General features: G+C 44.0%; 1 protein-coding gene across 1 annotated transcript in view; it reads right to left on the reverse strand.

The window, feature by feature from the left end:
- The window catches only part of GAN (gigaxonin), a 73,760-nt gene extending 53,859 nt beyond the window's left edge, over window positions 1-19,901 (reverse strand). Inside the window, exons 1-3 of the mRNA XM_082270742.1 lie at window positions 18,877-19,901; window positions 9,387-9,501; window positions 4,731-5,081 (exon numbers count right to left, since the gene is read on the reverse strand). Coding sequence (XP_082126868.1) covers window positions 4,731-5,081; window positions 9,387-9,501; window positions 18,877-19,052 — 642 coding nt within the window. The 5' untranslated portion in view covers window positions 19,053-19,901. The remainder of the gene's footprint in view (window positions 1-4,730; window positions 5,082-9,386; window positions 9,502-18,876) is intronic.
- Between the last annotated feature and the right edge of the window lie 261 nt (window positions 19,902-20,162).

Raw genomic sequence — 20,162 nt, forward strand, 5'->3', positions numbered from 1 at the left:
TATCTGCAGTCTTTTCTTCTCTACATCATTTCAAAGTCCAGATTTCTTAAAGCTTATCTGAGCTGTCAATAAAAAAGGGGGCAGAGAGGTGAAATCACACTCTGCAGAGCTCAGTGAGGGGAGCTCTGACAGCTGATTGGAGGGAAAGGACGCATCCTCTTCACACAGCACACAGGAACAGAGCTGAGGCTGTCAATCAGTTGGAGGTCCCGCCCCTGCCACCTTTTTTCTCTTGGTGTCAGGAAAAATTGTCAGAAGTGATTCATGCTGATAGAAACAAAGCAGCAGACAGAAAGAAACAACACTTGGTGCTCTTAATGGAGATAAGTACACACTATAGAAGGGATGTGCTTTGTATATATTCCGTGTCTGAGGTTTACAACCAATTTAAACTACAGAACAGCTCCCTTCTTAGACATAATATGGGGGCATTCTGTAGTCCACAGAGATAAACTGAGCAAGATGGATAATTCTGCTTGAGAGAACACTGTAAAGTTCTCAGAAACATAGAGCCCACTGCATTTTTGGCAGGATCCACAAGTTATTTCTTGAACTTATCAAACAGATGTAACAAAGTGCATTCAATGGTATACTAAACAGCCCAAAATAGAGCAAAATCGGAAAAGTTCAATGCTAGGGTTTACCATAAGGGCTCAACACACCCCAGGCACCAGGTCGCCATAGCAACAAGAAATTGTGTCCTGGCACCTGGGCTGCCACCAGAATGCTCCACACACCCCGTGCGTGCTCCCTTCCCTCCCGCTATGTATCCTGGGTTCCGCTTGTCCATCTGCGGGCCCGGCATAGCAGGTGCCACCAAGTAGAGGGGATGGAGAAGAGAGGACACACGCCCCCTTCTTGTTGCCGACTCTGAAGGGACGTCACTTCCGGGTCCCTGTTGGCAGTTTTCCTGGCCATCAAGGCCGGGCAAGAATGTAATGCAGTGCGATGCGCATTGCATTCCATTCAGTGGAGCACAGGGGAGACATGCAAGGTCTTTTAGACCCTGGATGCCCAATTAAAGAGAACCTGTCACCAAAAAAATGATCACATAGGAGACTTTTTGTCCGCTATGTGATGGGAAAAAAAAAAAAAAAAAAAGCTGTAAAAGATTAAAGTTACACCCTAGCACATAAAATCCACCCTCCCCCACATACGTATGTACAAATATAAACACACGGCAGGGTGCCAATGCCTAAAAATGTAAATGAAGATATACATGTTACATATCGCCACGCACGCCAGAATGGGAGCAATAATGCTAGCATCACACCTCCTTTGTAACGCTAAACCGTTGACCTATAAGGGGCTTTTAAAGTGTTGCCTATGGAAAATACAGGGTACTGACGTTTGTAACCATTTCACAGGCTCTATTCGGTGCAACCTTGGCTTTTATATTTTACCAAGAAAATAGGGATATTTATTGTGTTTTTCTGTGCCCCCTAAATTTAAACTTTGCAGTAATATCGTGAGACAAAAAAAAAAAAAAAATGGGGACTACCACCATTTAATTCTCTAGGGTCTGCTTTCAGAAAATATATAATGTTTGGGGGTTTTATGTAATCTTCAGGCCTAAAGAGATTTTTTTTTTAAACATGTGCATAAAACGCTAAAGCAGCTCTGGCTGTGAAAGGGTTAAAGGAACGTTCGTAAAAAAAAAACTGGCTCCTAGATTCAAAGCCAATTTGTCAAGCCCCAACGATCAGCAAATATAGATCTAGCAACCCTAATGTTTTCAGCTTTCCCCAAACAATTATGAAGATTTATGCTGCCCTTTTTGACAAGAATAGTAATACATCCGGGGAAGAATGTGCTGAAGACTGCATGGTTATGTACAGTTACTGTGATCAGGCGTGGTTACAGTAAAAGTGCTGGGAGCCAAATACATCAGCTTACAGCAGAGTGTTCTAATGTGACAAAGAAGCACTACCAGAACACTGCCCTGTCATAAAGATCTGCCTTCATCAGCCCTGTACTGCCAATGGTCAGAAAGAAAGGCTGTCACACTGCTTCTGAGCATATTGTAGTCATTGAGAGGAGAGAAAAAAAAACCCATTTTAGTAACTTTAGATGTATGTAATGCCCTTTAAAACTACTTTTACCAATGGAAACTTTTTTTTTTTTGCTAGGAAATACCTTATTTTTTTGTTTATTCATCCTCTCCTCACTTCCGGGTCCAGTCGCGATCAGCGATTACGTCATTCGGCGATTCGCAAGGGCTGCTGGGATGTAGCTCATGGGATGAAATCTCGCATTATTACACAGGTATCCTGAGCTGTACTGTATGTATTGAGGCCATGCTCTGCCCCGCCCTCTCTCAGTGAGTTTCGTGAGGATATAATGCTTCAGTCCATGCTCACTTAGAGGAGGCGGGGCGGAGCACGGACTCAATCCAATACATCCGCCTCCTCTCAGTGAGCGAGGAATGAAAGCATTATATCCTCACTGAGCTCACTGAGAGGAGGCGGGGCAGAGCATGGCCTCAATACATACAGTACAGCTCAGGAAACCTGTGTAATAATGCGAGATTTCATGCCATGAGATTCATCCTAGCAGCCCTTGCGAATCGCCGAATAACGTAATCGATCGGCGGCTGGACCTGGAAGTTAGGAGAGGATGAATAAACAAGAAAATAAGGTATTTCCTAGCAAAAAAAAAGTTTCCATTAGTAAAAGTAGTTTTAAAGGGGATTACATACATCTATGTAATCCAAGTTATTAAAAATGGGTATAACTCCACTTTAAATGCACATTACCCAGCACACAAGCCTAATTAACCACCTGCTGACCACTCACGGTAAACATACTGCGAGCAGGTGGCAGGTACAGGAACGCACATTATCGCCCCCCCTTCTGAGTTTGGGGCATGCTTTCATGCGCCCCCACCCTGACCCGTGCTGCGATTGGGCACAGCATGAGTTTGGCAGCCAATTTTACCCAATAATTTTGCCTAAAATCAGCTGATCGCTGTGTCCAAACACAGTACTGTGAACAGCAATCTGTTTCTTCTCCCTGAAAAAGCAGGGAGAAAAAAAAAAAAAAAAAAACAGATAGTAAAGTAGCACACACTACACCGTTTAGGCACACAAATAATGATAGCTGTATGGTTTGAGGTATCCCATAACAGCACAACATCCCTATAAATAACAACGTTTAACTAAGATAGGATGGAGTTTTTCAGCTGCCATTTAAATCCACCAAAAAGTTAAGTATTAAAACAAATATATTTTATTTATACAAAAAATAAAATCCATAAACATAGCGACAGTATACATATATACTATTGGACAATATGTCCAAAAGCACACTTTTGTCTTCTACATGTTTCGCTAATTTGCCTTCAGGAAGTATTTAAATGCTACAGTACCACTATATAAAAAAATATAATCAGAATAAGAAATAAAAAAAATACATGCAGCAATCAGTCTATATAACGTATCAAGTTCACATCACATACCAGGGCTCCCAGAGATTACACCCAGATAGGGCCACTTGGTGACACCACCCCCCCCCCCCCCCACACCTCTTGGCCGCCCAGGATGGTCCTCCTCTCAGTCTCTGGCCCTTGGTCCTATCTGGGTGTAATCTCTGGGAGCCCTGGTAGGTCATGTGAACTTAATAATACATTATATGGACTGATTGCTGTAGGTATCTTTTCTAATTAGGATTATATATCTCCTAATGTAGTTGTGCTGTAGCACTTTTATACATCCTGAAGAAGCCAATTTGCTCAAACATGTAGAAGGCAAAAGTGTGTTTGGGACATTAAGCCCCGTACACACGCACAGATTGTTGGCCAACCGATCGGCCGTCTTTTGTCCAGTGTTTGTTGGCTGAAATGTGCTCTAGACTTGCACTGGACTTTTGTTGGCCAACAAAAACCAACTTCAGAAGTGATGTCATGTGATGGTTGACTTTCCGTGTGTTTTTTCTTCTCTGAGCATGCCCAGTCTTGCTCATCTGATTTTTGTCTGCCGAAATCTGTACTGACTGACGGAACAATCGGCCGTTCTTTGTTGGCCAACAAAAATTTTATAGTCTGCACACCAGATTTTTTTCGGCCGAAAATTCGCAGATGGTTGTCGGAAGCATCATACTAACAAGCTGAAAATCGGCAGATCGGACGTTGGCCGACAATTTACGGCCAACAATCTGTGCGTGTGTATGGGGCTTTAGTGTCACTAGCGACGTCAGTGTCAGTTAATGCCAGATTGCCCTTCATCCTATCACAGTCCCCCTATAGGTGGCTGATCACCACCATTACAGTATAGCATCTATAGCTGCATAAATTTCAGTATACATACCACAGTTTGTAGATGCTACAACTTTCACACAAACCTATTACTATACACTTCTTGGGATTTTTTTTGTTTTCAACCAAAGACATGTAGCAAAATACATTTTGACCTAAATTTAAGAAATTCGATTTTTTTATTAGATAAGTTAGAATAAAAAATGAAAAACCCAGTGGTTATCAAACACCACCAATAGAAAGCTCTATTTGTTTGAAAAGAAAAAAATGATAGTGTTGCATGACCGAGCAATTACCAGGTAAAGTAGCACAGTGCTGAATAGGAAAATTAGGCCTATTCATATAGGGGGTAAAACCTTCTGGAGGTCAAGTGGTTAAACAGTTTCAGCTGCTCTCAATACAAACAGGAGGTCCGCATCGGCTGACTGAATTTGGACATCAGGCATTGCAAAGTCAGCATATTAAAAATAAGGACCTACCTTTCTCACTTCGGAATCATGGGAAATCCAGCGTAACACTGCTTCAAACACATATTTTTCATTGCCTACATTTAGCTTCTCTAGGGATAGGACCTCTTTGAGTTTGGTTGGGTTCAGTTCTAAAAACTCCTCAGTGCTGCTGACATCTCTGAAGTGGGTTTCCAGGTACTCGGTGGCGAGGTAATACACGTGGTTCAAGCAGTAATGCAGTGCAAAGTCTCGGATGCCAATGCAGTTTTCAGCAGTAATGCAGCCCTCCAAGAACTCACAGCACAAGGTTTTGAGATCTGTAAGCAATAAAAGATCTGCTGCTTGTACCACATCCTGGATGGTGTCTTCACTCAGCCTGATCTAGCCATGGAGAAAAAAGAAAACACAATTTTAAAAACGCCAAAGCATATTGCTTATAATATATATAACGTAAAAGTCATAATAAAAAGTTGCACTCAGAGTCACACTAAGGTGAACGGAGCCTTAAGAGGAAGTTCCACTTTATGCCACAACACCCCCCCCCCCCCAAACTCAATTTTTGTGCACTTTTTTGGGAAGGGCACATGCATGGGAAGTCGCCCCCCCCCCCCTCCCCACAACCTTCTGGGACATCACTCTGGTCCTAAAGGCTGCGGGGCCATTCACAAGGTGCAGTGCGGCACATGCATGTGCAATGGGCAGCTGGCTGCGAAGCTGCAAAGAATCACAGCTGGCTGCCTACAGTAAATATGTTGGTGACGGGGACCCGAAAACTGGTAAAAACCGGGCTGGACCCATGGTTAAGGTTGCATTCACACGATTGCAGGCGGAATCGCCGTGATCCCCCCCCCCCCCCCGCAACTTCAAATGGCTGCAAAACACAGGACGCTTTTGCAATGCCACCAATGCCACCACAATCAGGCTGTGATTTTGCTGCATGGCAAATAGCAACGCATGGCGCTGTTGGCTAAAAGAAGCTACTGCTCCTTTTTGAGTGGCACGCATTGCGATTGCGGGAAAATTTACCACGTGGCAAAATCGCGGTGTGATTGGGCTCCCATTAGAAGTGATGGCATTGCAAACACCTCCCATGTTTTGCAGCCATCTGAAATTGTGGGGCGGAATAAGCGATTACGCCCGCGATCATGTGTGAATGCTGCCTAAAAGTCAGCAGCTACAGTATTTGTAACGGCTAACTTTTAATTGTGTTCAACCAGAGTGAAGAACCACTTTAAAGCAGGACTTCCTATTTTTGGGTTTCCTCCTCCTCCCCCCTTCCTCTCCAATATTTGGAGGTAGCTGCTCCCATTTCTGGCCAGATCACCACGGCGATCTGAGCAGAAGTTCGGGCCCCCCTTTTCCCCTGCAGCCTCTTGGGACATGTCATAGATCCTTGGAGACTGGGGGACCAATCACGGGTCGCAGCATGGCTCGCGCGTGCCCAGTTGGCAGCCGGCTGTGAAGCTGGAAGGAGTCAGTGGCCCACTATTAGGATGCCGGCGCCTTCACCTGAAGACCGGCAAAAAGCCAGGTTGGGAGAGGACATCGCTAGATCCTGGGGCACATAAGTATGCCTTTATTAAAAGTCAGCAGCTACATTAGTAGCTGCTGACTTTTACATTTGGTTACAGGGTGAAGATCCTCTTTTAATTTTCTTTTTTACATAACTTTTCTTCCTGTCACCGTGATGCAAAGGGGAGAGTGAGCAAAGACCATGACTTTCACTAACTCCTAGAGATCTTAAAGCAGGGCAAAACCAAAACATATTCTTGTAGGACTTTGAAGTAGTACATTGAATTTGCATATGACAGCTTTAAAAACAATAACTACGGTATATTATAAAAAAAATTTGACATTGAAAAACTTCATGTATGCAAGGTAACTGACACTCACCCTGTCAGTTGTATATTGCTGGATGCCCAAGATGCCAATGACCAGGCCCAAGGGGTTTCATAGGAGGTTGCCAAGCCTTAGGTCCTTTCACACCAACAAATTGGTCGGGTCCGCCTGTCCATTTTTTAGGCGGATCCTATCGGGCCACCCATCGTTCTTTATGGGGCGGCAGATGTCAGCGAACATGTGTCCCCTGACATTTGCCAGGCATCCGATCCGACAAAATCTGCTGAAAATGGATGTATGGCGAGTTGTTGGATGACAATCGGATGGAAACAAACATGCAGTCTGTCTCCATCTGACCACCCCATAGAGAGCGGGCTCTGTCCTTGTCCGCTCTGCATAGCGTAGTGGACACAGACCTGTCACCCGCATGCTCAGCGGAGAGATCCCCCACTGAGCAGGCAGATTCTGCTTTGACGGATCCGATGCGTGTAAAAGGGGCCTTATATAGGTTTCATCTCAAAATATACAAAGAGATCCTTGAGCGCTCTGGAGGTTGGTTAACCACTTGCGGACCGCCGCCCGACTATATACGGCGGCGGTCAGCCCCTCCCAGGCAAAGTGACGTACAGGTACGTCACTAGCCTGGGAGCGAATAGGGGGCGAGCGCGCGCCGCCGGAGGCGTGCTCCCGCCCCCGCTCGTACCCGAAGAAGCCGGCGCGTGTGACCGGCAGATCCGATGTCCGCCGGTCACTCGCGATCGTCTGGTAGAGAGGGAGAAAGGCAGGCGGCTAATGTAAACACAGCCGCCTGTCATTCTCCCCTGTGTAAAAGCACAGATCACTCGGTCCTGGTATGTAGGACCGTTGATCTGGGCTGTTACACACACAGCCACATCCAATGACAGTAAGAAACACGCCCCTAGGGACACACTTAACCCCTCCCTCTCCAATAAAGATAACCCCTTCCCTCCCAGTGTAATTTTTACAGTAACAGTGCATATGTATAGCACTGATTACTGTAGTAATGTCACTGGTACCCCCAAAAGTGTCAGTCAAGGGTCCAATCTATCCGCCGCAATGTCTTAGTACTGCAAAAAAAAAAAAAAAAAAAAAAAAAAAAAACACAGAAAGCCGCCATTACTCGTTAAAAAAAAAAAAAAAAAATCTTTCCCTTGGTTAGTAAACGCAATAACTTTTGCGCAAACCAATCAAAATATGCTTATTGTGATTTTTTTTATCAAACATAGGTAGCAGAAAACAAATTGGCCAAAAATGTAAAAAATTTTTGATTTTTACATTTTTTTTGGGGGGAATTTCATATAAAAAAATGTGAAAAATATTGTTATTTTTGCAAAATTGTCGCTCTTTTTTGGTTTATAGCGCATGATCAAAAAAAAAAAAAATCGCACAGGTGATCAAATACCACCAAAAGAAAGCTCTGTTTGTGGGAAAAGGACATCAAATTCATTTGGGTACAGCGTCGCACGACCGCGCAATTGTCTGTTAAAGTCACGCAGTGCCGAATCGCAAAATACCCCCTGGTCAGGAAGGGGGTAAAATCTTCCGGGGCTTAAATGGTTAAGATTGCTGGTAGAATGGGGGTAAGTGAAGTATAGCCTGTCTAATAAAGCACACCATGCCTGCAAAAGATGGTAATACAACATCAGTTGCCCCCCCCCCATGTTTAATTTAGGTACATTAAACTATTTTTATGTCTATTTATGGTTTTCACATTTAGCCAAATATGTTTTTTTTAATATCTCTTATTTTAATATTCATTGTTCTCTATGTAATTTTTTAAATTGTGTTATTCATAAAGTTCAGATATATATGAGGGAGACAGTTTTTGTTCTTCATCTGTATAGAGGAAGTTGTTGTTGTTGCATCCATTGTATCCATTATAATGTGTCCATCTAGACTTTTAGGGCAATATACCACCTGTGGCTTTGAATTCTCCTCCCCCATTTATATGTCCCTTCACATATAAATGGGGTCCCTTCACACCTAGTAGCCAGCTTGAGAAAGAAGCGTGCATGGCTGGAGGTGGCACTGTGCATGCTCTGAAACGCGCTGCACGCTCCCCCCTCCTTGGTGACATCATCATGCCGATGCTGCGCTCCACAGACATCTCTGGCAGCACGTGACCAAGAAGAGTGTGGCCATCATTCTCTTCCTTTACTGCAGCTGATGTTTAGCCTGCTCGTGGATCTTTTGGCGTCATGGAGTGGATACCCATTTGATTGCCGAGTGGTGGGCTCCCTACAAGCTCACCCGCCCTCTGCCTATCCCATAGAATGCATGGGCTTCCACTTCGGAGGCTCCCAAAATGTAAAAAGTTAGGACTACAGAAATACTGGGGTGTCTTGATGGGGCTCTTTAGCTTACACATGTACAGTATTAGCAAATTTGTACAGACTAAACACCTGTTTTTAACACATACGATTAGGATAATTTGGTTGTTTGCAGGCTGATTGGTAAATTAAGGAGGGAATTTCTCTGGTTTTTTTTTTCCCCACCTGAATAATAAACCCGGTTATGTTTGAAATCCTGTGAGTAACCCCTTTGAAGTTTTGAATAAATGGGTTTTTAACCTATTATATTTAGAGGGGTTTTTCCCCGTTTTTCTTTCCACTAATAAAGCAACTTGTTACTTTGAGCAAAGCATAGGTTCACTTAAACCCATAATAAAATCTTTGGCGCAAGATTTTTCTATTGTGACTTCGCACTTGTCATCTCTGAGCACGAGTGGTCAAAGTTTTGGAGCCTTTGTTCAGCTCAAAAGATACACATAGAGCAGACAGTCAGGTTCCCCACCCCGCCAATAAATCCTCATAGCAGACACACTACCTGTCCACTAAAAAGGTAGTCTAGTATCTCTTTCATAATGGTCACTGAAATGCCTTCCATCTGAATTTGGTAGACGGACCCATCGTCCTTTGGAGGGTTGTAGTTGAGTTTGGCTCTGCAATTAAAAAACAAAAAAAAACAAAAGTAAATGCAAGAAACATCATTATCTTTGCATTATTCGGCAAATCACTGACCCAGAAGCAACTAAAATAATAATAAAAAAAAAAAAAAAAAAAGCATCCTAGACGCGCTGGGACTTTGATATAGGTTTATAGGAAGCAGGGAGAGGGGAAAAAAACATTTGAAGAGCCCAAGGACTCAATTTAGGCTGCTCGCAACAAAAAAGGCTACCCTCCAGTGGGTACCCCAGCAAGTTAGCAGAAAAAAAAACATGCACACATGGAAGGAGCGCCAGACCAAGGAGAAGAGTTCGGTTTCATTGATCGTCTTTTAGCACAAAACCAGCCAACACGTTTCAGGGATCAAAAGGAACCCAACTTTCATCAGGGCTTTAGTTAAACATGAAAACCTTGAATTGACTCAAATAAAGACTTTTATGTGTGAATCTGTGCAGGGAAAGTAACTGCTGGAATAAAATTATTATTATCAGTATCTGCATGAGAAATCAAGATCTTCGGCAATCAAGGATCCCGATTGTGTATGCAGATACTGCTGGCGAGTAATTCTTCTAATCCAGCAATTAGGATCCCTGCACAGATTCACATAGGAAAGCCTACGGATCCATTCAAGGTTCTCATTTTTAACTGAAGTCCTGATGAAGGGGGGAGTTCCATTGGCCCCCAAACAAATTGGCTGTTTTTAAGCACAATATCAATAGATTAAATTAGACTATTATCTTTTTGGCCTGGCGCTCCTTCTAGAACACTGGACCTGCATGCTTGTCCTTGGTTTGGATGCTCTTTAAAACAATATTAATGAAAGCCCTTTTAAAAAAACAAGTCTGCAGTGTCAAATGTCATATTTCTAAAGACACAAGTTCCCTTCCTGGAAAATAATGTAATTGCACAGTGCACTTCTAAGTATAGGGGGGGTTGACGGAATTAGGATGTGTTGTGTTAGCGCTTCAATCATTCCGACACCATGGTATTAGGATGATTTAGGTGTATTATATATATTATAATACATACCTAAATAGTTCACCAAATGCAGCTAGCCACCATCCTGCCGCCAGATGCAGCCTGCCACCATCCTGCCGCCAGCCACCATCCTGCCGCCAGATGCAGCCTGCCATCATCCTGCCGCCAGATGCAGCCTGCCACCATCCTGCCGCCAGATGCAGCCTGCCACCATCCTGCCGCCAGATGCAGCCTGCCACCATCCTGCCGCCAGATGCAGCCTGCCACCATCCTGCCGCCAGATGCAGCCTGCCACCATCCTGCCGCCAGATGCAGCCTGCCACCATCCTGCCGCCAGCCACTATCCTGCCGTCAGCCACTATCCTGCCGCCAGCCACTATCCTGCCACCAGATGCAGATTGCCACTGTTGCGGCCTGCCACCAAATGCAGCTTGTCAATATCCTGCCACTAGATGCACCTTCCATATTTGCAGCCTGCCACCAGATGCAGCTTGTCACTATCCCGCCACCAGATGCAGCTTGTCACTATCCTGCCACCAGATGCACCTTCCACTGTTGCAGCCTGCTACCAGAAGAAGCTTGTCACTATCCCGCCACCAGATGCAGCTTGTCACTATCCTGCCACCAGATGCAGCTTGTCACTATCCCGCCACCAGATGCAGCTTGTCACCAACCCGCCGCCAGATGCAGCTTCCACTGTTGTAGCCTGCTACCAGATGAAGCTTGTCACTATCCTGCCAACAGATGCACCTTGCAATGTTGCAGCCTGCTACCAGATGCAGCTTCTCACTGTAGACTGTTACCATAAAAACCAGATGCAGCTTGTCACTATCCCGCCACCAGATGCAGCTAGTCACTATCCTGCCACCAGATGCAGCTAGTCACTATCCTGCCACCAGATGCAGCTAGTCACTATCCTGCCACCAGATGCAGCTAGTCACTATCCTGCCACCAGATGCAGCTAGTCACTATCCTGCCACCAGATGCAGCTAGTCACTATCTTGCCACCAGATGCACCTTCCACTGTTGTAGCCTGCTACCAGATGAAGCTTGTCACTATCCTGCCACCAGATGCACCTTCCACTGTTGGAGCCTGCTACCAGATGCAGCTTCTCACTGTAGACTGTTACCATAAAAACCAGATGCAGCTTGTCACTATCCCGCCACCAGATGCAGCTTGTCACTATCCCGCCACCAGATGCAGCTTGTCACTATCCAGCCACCAGATGCAGCTTGTCACTATCCCGCCACCAGATGCACCTTCCACTGTTGCAGCCTGCTACCAGATGCAGCTTCTCAATGTAGACAGCTACCATAAAAATCAGATGCAGCTTGTCACTTTAAGAATTGAAGGCAAATGTGTAAGTTTTTGTTTTCTGCAGTGAAATAACTTACATGCACCCTCTTCATAGAGCCTCTCCCCTGCGCTACAGCATCTGACTTGAGCGGGGAGACTGGCGCATGGGCCGTTGCAGGACTGGGTTCCATCCTGCGAGTTAGGACAACGGTGATGAGGGACGGGCGGTGAGAGATGACATTATCTCTCAGCTTGGCCGCTGCTCTGCTTTCAATGCAGCCTTCACAGCCCGGCTGCAAACAGAACATGGACTATGGCCCGGGGGTTGGAGACTGCTGGTTTAAAGTATAACTAAAGACAACATTTATTTTTTTTTAGTTTTGGATAGAGGGGAGATGGATTCGAACACCTGTAAGTTTTTATTGCTGTCTGTGTCCCAGTTAGGGAGATTCACCCTCTCTATTTGTCCTGTTCACCATTTCACTAAAAGTGAAAAAAAAATAAAATCCAATTTCGGGTTGTCCCCAGAAAAGTAATAAAGGGGATACGTTCCAATGGGGACACTAGTTCTTGTGACCGGAGCGTTGCCAAGGAATTCCCTTAATTTGCAGGGATTTCCTTTGACTTCCAGTTTGGCTATGGAAAAGGAAGTAAAGGGAAATCTCCACAATGGGACACAGATGGAAGAAAAAAAAAAATCTGACAGGGGCTACAACCCTCCCTTTTGCTATCCAAAATAAAAATAAAAAGTTTTGCCTAAAGTTCTATTTAACTTCCAGAGATCAACTAAAAAGGAAATAATGTCAGTTATGCATGGTTACCGGTGGGCTGAACCACCTGCCTCCATTCCCCTCTTCAGGCCTTTAGAAATAAGCCTCTCTTCAGCACCGCATTTTTCTGAAATAAAAGAGTAGAGCCTATGGGATAAAACCTTTTTGCTAAGAAATCAGTAGGTGTCAGTAGCTTGGAAGCCTGCCATGGTCACACCAATGAAGCCTGCAAAAGAACTGTGAAAAAAAAAAAGTTTTATGTGGACCAACACTTTAATCATTCCATCTTCTTCATCCCAACTGACTATTAGGACATCTGGTAAGGAGGCAAGGGTGTAATGGGACAAATCCCAAGACATAGCAAAAACACACAAATGGTGGAAGAAGTTCTTGGTGAAAAATGGAGCGGATCACAACACAAAAGCAATTGGTATAAATTTGATATACAAAATAAAAAAACGTATTAAAAAAAAAAAAAAAAAAAAACAACTTTTATCTAACCCCGGCCACCCAAACCAAAGAGTGACGTTTTCGTTGCTATACAACACGGGCGGAAACTTCAAAATGCATTAATGTACATGTACACACAGGCCTGTTTACATCACTGAGTCATTCTACATGTGTAATTGATATGCTTATCAACATGTATGTATAGTAAACATGATAAAAACACTATATAATAATAAACTATGGTAGAACACTATTCACAGAGAAGAACAAAGAGTTGGCAGCACCATACTAAAAATATTAAACATTTGCTGTTAGTTCTCCAAGAACAGCAATAAGTCATAAAGGACCAAGGTGAATACACACAAGACCATAAAATACACTGATCAGCCATAACATTATGACCACCCACCACAACCCATTGAGGGATGGTCCACTAGACCTCTAAAGGTATGCTATGGTATTTGGCACTAAGTCCTCAGTAGCAGATCCTTTAAGTCCTGTAAGTTGCGAGGTGTGACCTCAATGGGTCAATGTTGTTTTTTCCCAGCACATCTTGCAGATGCTCGATTGGACTGAGACTTGGAGAATTTAAAGGCCAAGTTAAGACCTTGAACTTGTTGTGTTCCTCAAACCATTCTTGAATTCCATTGCTCTGTGGTCCAGTTCTGATGCTCACGTTCATTGTAGGCTCTTTTGGCTGTGAACACCGGTCAGCATGGGCACCCCAACAGGTCTGCAGCTACGCAGCCCAATACACAACAAGCTGTGATGCACTGTGTGATCGGACACCTTTCTATCAGAACTAGCAATAACTTTTTCAGCAATTTTCAGCTACAGTAGCTCTTCTATTGAACTGGACAACATGGGTCAGACTTTTATCCCCACTTGCATCAGTGAGGCTTGGCCGCCCATACCCAGTCGCTGTTTCACCAGTTTTCTTTCCTTGGACCACTTTTGGTGGGGCCCGACCACTGCAGACCGGAAACATCCCACAAGAGCTGCAGTTGTGGGCTTGCTCTGATCCCATTCACCCAGTCATTACAATTTGGCCCTTGTCAAAGTCTCTCAAACCCGTACACTTGCCTATTTTTTTCTGCTTTCAACACATCAACTTCATGGACAACATGTTCACTTGCTGCCTAATATATCCCACCCACTTTCAGATACCATTGTAATGAGATAATAAAGCCTTTTCATTTTACCTGTCAGTGGTAATAAGGTTATGGCTGATATACTAAGTAAAAACACGCAGTGGTCAAAGTTTACACTGACACTCCGCCCAGGCTCTGTATGCCTTTATTTTTTCCTTGGCCGTAAAAGGATAAGTTCACAAATTCAGCTTGCAGTATTCAATGAACTACCACTGTGCTGTACGAAATACATTGACAGGTCTACAGGAGACTTGCATTGCACCAGTGATCTGCTGATCTCACGGTGCAATGCTTTAGAGCCCCCCCCCCCCCCCAAAAAAAAAGGAGAAAAATATATACTTTTCTTTTAAAAAGTGAACTTGTTCTTTAAAGGGATTCCATGGAAATAGAAAGACGTGCATTTATATATGTTTAGTTGCATCTGATGCTTGGCGATTCTGTGCACCATGTCTGATATCCTCAAAAGACTCAACGGTTTTGATTGCATTCTCTTCAGCTGCCATCCTGATCCTTGATTCACTGTTTAGCAAGTTGCTTACCAGAACAAGCAACTTTCAGGTGTTCAATAAGCAAACTATAAGGGTCCATTCACACTAGTGCGACTTGTCAGGCGACTTGGTCGCTCGCCATTGAATAGTACAGGACCCGTTCTAATAGTCGCTCCGACTTAGAAAAAGGGTCCTGTACTACTTTGGGGCGACCTGGAGGCGACTTGAATTGACTTCAATTATATGAAGTCCGTGCAAGTCGCGCCGAGGTCGCCCCACAAAATCCTGTCGCGGCAGTGTGAATGGGCTGTAAATGGTGATGGGGGGGGGGGGGTCTTTAAACTTTGTAAATAAAGGTGTAGTTTACAGTCCTTCACACTTTAGGGAGGCCATGCTGTGGCCATCAGGAATAGAAAAGGACCGTCAGTGGAAACAAATTTCAGTGGAAGGAATTTTGCCCCATGATTGGCTTCAATGAGAGGAATTGTGCCCCTGCATTGGTGTCAGTGAGGTCTCGGGCTGCATGAGTGCTGCCAGCACTGGGGAGCTTCAGTTCATTGAGGGAACCATGCATACCAACATGTACTGTGACATACTGAAGCAGAGCATGATCCCCTCCCTTCGGAGACTGGGCAGCAAGGCAGTATTCCAACATAACGACACCAAACACACCTCCAAGATGACCACTGCCTTACTAAAGAAGCTGAGGGTAAAGGTGGTGGACTGGCCAAGCATGTCTCCAGACCTAAACCCTATTGAGCATCTGTGGGGCATCCTCAAACGGAAGGTGGAGGAGCGCAAGGTCTCTAACATCCACCAGCTTCTGTGATGTCCTCATGTAGGAGTGGAAGAGGACTCCAGGGGAAACCTGTGAAGCTCTGGTGAACTCCATGCCCAAGAGGGTTAAGGCAGTGCTGGAAAATAATGGTGGCCACATAAAATATTGACACTTTGGGCCCAATTTTGACATTTTCACATAGGAGTGTACTCACTTTTGCTGCCAGCGGTTTATATTATATATATATATATATATATATATATATATATATATATATATATATATTGTTTTTTACATAAACATTTATAGAACACTGTTAATTTCACACACATACAAGGGCAAAACTAAGTAGCAGAGGAAAGCCCCAAAACACAAGCACAGCAACCTTTACAAAGACTATCCTGGCCAGAACTCAAACCAAGGACCCCGATGCTACAAGGCAGAAGTGCTATATAAAAAAAATTATTTTTTTCTGTGAATTATTAAATGTATTTTACAGCAACCTGCAAAGACCGATATAGGAGTTGTCATTTCCAGTTTGCTTTGTTTTTTAAAGGTCCAGGCTCCAGGACTGTCATCTGCATCCGAGCCAAACTACATAAGAAGTCTGTAAAGATGTATCTTCTCTCCTGGATGCTTTTTCCAGGTCAGAGGCTCACTAGGTAACTAAGCAAGGATCGGGATGACAGCTGCACCTTTACACAGGCGTCAGCAATGGCCGAACCAATATTTCTACAATTGAAAGATTTCTTTTAAATTGTAGTATTTGTTAGTACTCATATTTCCCCCTTATATGACATTTCTCCCTCATCAGAGGAATTATTTACATCAGACAGACAGTGGGCATTTCCAGCCTTGGTTACTAAATTAGGACAGAGGGGGGTCAGAGGTCACACTCCGTATCATATATACAGTCCATCCTTTTCCAAGCACTGTACTTATTGATGCGAAATCGAGGCATTTAGATGGCATGTAAAAGGTCAGGAAATTTTTTGGCACATCAGTAGGAAGATACTACCACAATAAATGGTGCATCAGAAAATGGGAGTCTCAAACATGTATTATACAGGTAATTCAAAGAAATGCTGACCCAAGGGATGCATCAGTATGAATGCAGTTGGCACATATCTTAACCAAGGAGTGTTCTGTACCTACACTGAACTTTATTTTAACATGAAAACTATTTTTTCTTCCAGTAAAGACGCACACTTTTACATAATTGCTAACAATAAATTCAGCAATTTCATTCAATGGTTCAGGCTTTTATCTTCATAATTGCAGCAGAACAGACAAGACAGCTTGAAATCTGAGACAGCGTGCTAAATATCCCTGGGATTGCCCCCGGGGCAGAATGACAGCGCCGCCCTTAAAAAATGCTTAGTCTTGCAGTCAGCCAAAATATCAGTTTGAATTTTACAAGTTAACGCCTTAACTAAAAAGGAGATACAGTACTTACATTCCCCAGCTTGGGAGTACCATAGGAGACATATGCAGTATTTTTATTAGCAGACATGGATGTAACACAAACTGCGATGATAAACTAACTTGGTTTATGACAAACTTTATCACCCGCTGTATATAACCTTGTTACACAGAGAACGAAGACTGGAAAAAAGGTCATTCTTTTGTCCAGCCAGACCCTGGTCCTAGTGTGCAATAAAGGCAAATAGACTGTGCACTTTGCAAAGTGTAGTTGCTCCAGAGCTTAGTAAATGAGGTAAAGCTTCACTTTGCAAAGAATACCCAATTACTGTACATACAACAAACATTTAAAAAAAAAAAAACAGCACTTTTGCTTCCATGTGATTGAATGATAAAAATTAGCAGAGCTTCTGATCATTTACTAAGCTCTGGAGCAACTGCACTTGCAAAGTGCAGTCTATTTGCCTTTAGTAAATTAACCCCAAAATGTCACCTTTAACCACTTCAGCCCTAGCCCTATTTCGGACACTTTTTGTTCACAAGTTAAAATCAGTATTTTTTCCTAGAAATCTACTTAGAACCCCCAAACATTATATATTTTTTTTAGCAAAGACTCTGGAGAATAAAATGTCGGTCATTGCAATATTTTTTGTCACGCGGTATTTGCGCAGCGGTCTTTAAAACGCCATTTTTTTGGAAAAATTTTGAAAAAAAAATCACATTTCACTGCATTTAAAAAATACTAAACAGTAAAGTTAGCCCATTTTTTTTATATATTGTGAAATATGATGTCACGCCGAGTAAATAGATACCCAACATGTTACGGTTTAAAATTTCGCCCCCCCCCCCCCGTGGGATGGCGACAAACTACGGTCAATAGAGATCTCAATAGGCGACGATTTAAATTTATTTAACGGTTACCAGTTTAGAGTTAGAGTGTAGCTCTTTTTTTTTTTTAATTAATGCTCACGCTCTGGCCATCGCGGGAATACCTCACATGTGTGGTTTGAACAGCGATTTTATTTGCGGCTCGACTTCCGTATACGTTTTTTTTGTGCGCGAGCCAACGGTGACGGGGGCGGCTAAATTTTTTATTTTTTTTCCCATTTATTTTATTTATTTTTTTAACTTTATTACAGTTCTTAAAAAAAGAAATCTGATCACTTTTATTGCTGTCAGAAGCAATGTAAACATCCCTTGCGACAGCAATATACAGTGACAGGTACACTTTATGGAGGGATCGAGGGTCTTTTAGACCCTAGACCCCTCCACTACACTTCCCTGTATGCAAAACGCAGAAAACGTGTACGCATACAGCAGTTTTTCAAATTTGCCGCCTTTTGCAGTACAGTAACCCGGAAGTGACGTCATGGACGCCGCCTCCGGGCTAAGTCATCGGAGACCCGATCGAAGCCGTTTCCGGCATTGATCGGGACTCCATCCAGCCGGCGGACGTGCCGGCTGGGTGCTCGGGGCTCCCGTTGGGACGGGAGCCCCGGTAAAAGCCACGGAAGGCGGCAGGAGGGGGGGGGGACGTCCCCTCCCGCCCCACCCCCCGGGTAACGATCGAGCGGCTCCCGAGCCGCATCGGTCGGTAACGACGGAAAGCCAACTGTCAGCTCTAAACCACGGTACCGGGATGATGTCTCTAGCTAGAAGCATCATCCCGGTACACTACCGCAAAAGTTACGGATGTCATATGACGTACACCCAGGGAGAAGTGGTTAAGCTCAAATTGAGAGGTGTCAGCGGCTGGGAGACTGAGCCAGGTGCCGATCCAGGTACCTGGACGGATCCCGACCATATAGTCATGATCTTTCCTCAGCCTGGACCGGCTCTGTGACATCAGTGGGCTTTAGCCTCGTCAGCTGAAAATGGGTCACAGGAGTGCAGAATGACCTGCACTTCTGTAAACCAAAGGAGAAGTACAGCCAAACCAGCTTTGACTGTACTTCTCCTTTAATACCGCTTTAACTTTAAATGCCCTGATGACAACGTGCAAATATACAACATATTAAGAAAAAATATTGTATTTACCTAATGTAGGGACTAGCAGCTGCCAAAATATTCTTCTGCACAGGAATCTCTTGTTCTTCCACAATAAGCAAGGCATCACAGAAGTCGGATTCTTCACGGAATGAACTCAGAGCTCGGAGAAGCTTGGCCGCATGTTGGGGGTCAGATACCACTGTCATAGAGTTTGAATCTGCCATGTTGGACCAATGTGTGCAAGGATGGAGCAGGACTAAGTAAACTTACTCTATGTAAAAAAGCAATGCTGAATCAGAGAATGAGGAGAGGGCTAGATACCTCTGGTGCAAAGAAACAGTATAGAAATATCTGTGACAGGATGTGGTCATACAATGTATATTTAACCTGTACATGGACTGCAATACTGGACTACTAACACTGATAGGACATAAACAACATGCATTTTGTGCTATATACGACCTATATGTATATTCGACCTGACTATGGAAAACTCAGAGCCTTTCCCATATTATAGGCTGCTAAAATAAAAAAAAAGGAAGTCTCTGAGGAGGTATGTGCTGGGAAGAAGCAGGCACTTTGAGCTCCTACTTAGAAGCTACACCCAGGACAAGGTGGTGCAGGGGACAACAGAGCAATGATGAAAAGGCACTATGAATGGAGGGAGCTGTACAGAAACACGCAGAAAGAGTTTATACTTTGGACAAGCTGAGCTGTGTACAGGAATGTATATTGGAGAGGAATATTATTAGTGCAGCAGACTAGGAGAGCTAGGCAGGACACTATGGAAGAACTGATCTATAAAGCTACAACCAAGGCAGTCTATGGACTAGGCTCTGGTTTTAGGGATAAGTGGATTTCTGCATAAGAATAATTGCACCATTAACAGTCACTATGAATGAGGTAATACAGAAACTGTAAGAACCCGTACCGTGAGAGTGAAGACCCTGTGTCAACACATAGACAGCAGAGGAGGATTAGAAGTGCAGCAAATGTGGATCATTATATATAAATGGAGAGCGATGGAGCTCAGTGTACAGGAATGGGGAGAGCGATGGAGCTCAGTGTACAGGAATGGAGAGCGATGGAGCTCAGTGTACAGGAATGGAGAGCGATGGAGCTCAGTGTACAGGAATGGGGAGAGCGATGGAGCTCAGTGTACAGGAATGGGGAGAGCGATGGAGCTCAGTGTACAGGAATGGGGAGAGCGATGGAGCTCAGTGTACAGGAATGGGGAGAGCGATGGAGCTCAGTGTACAGGAATGGGGAGAGCGATGGAGCTCAGTGTACAGGAATGTACAGTGGTATGAATGAAATGGAGAGAAGTTGTATGG

This window comes from Pelophylax lessonae (assembly GCF_965119305.1).
Source record: "Pelophylax lessonae genome assembly, chromosome: 10".
In the NCBI taxonomy this organism is placed as follows: Eukaryota; Metazoa; Chordata; class Amphibia; order Anura; family Ranidae; genus Pelophylax; species Pelophylax lessonae.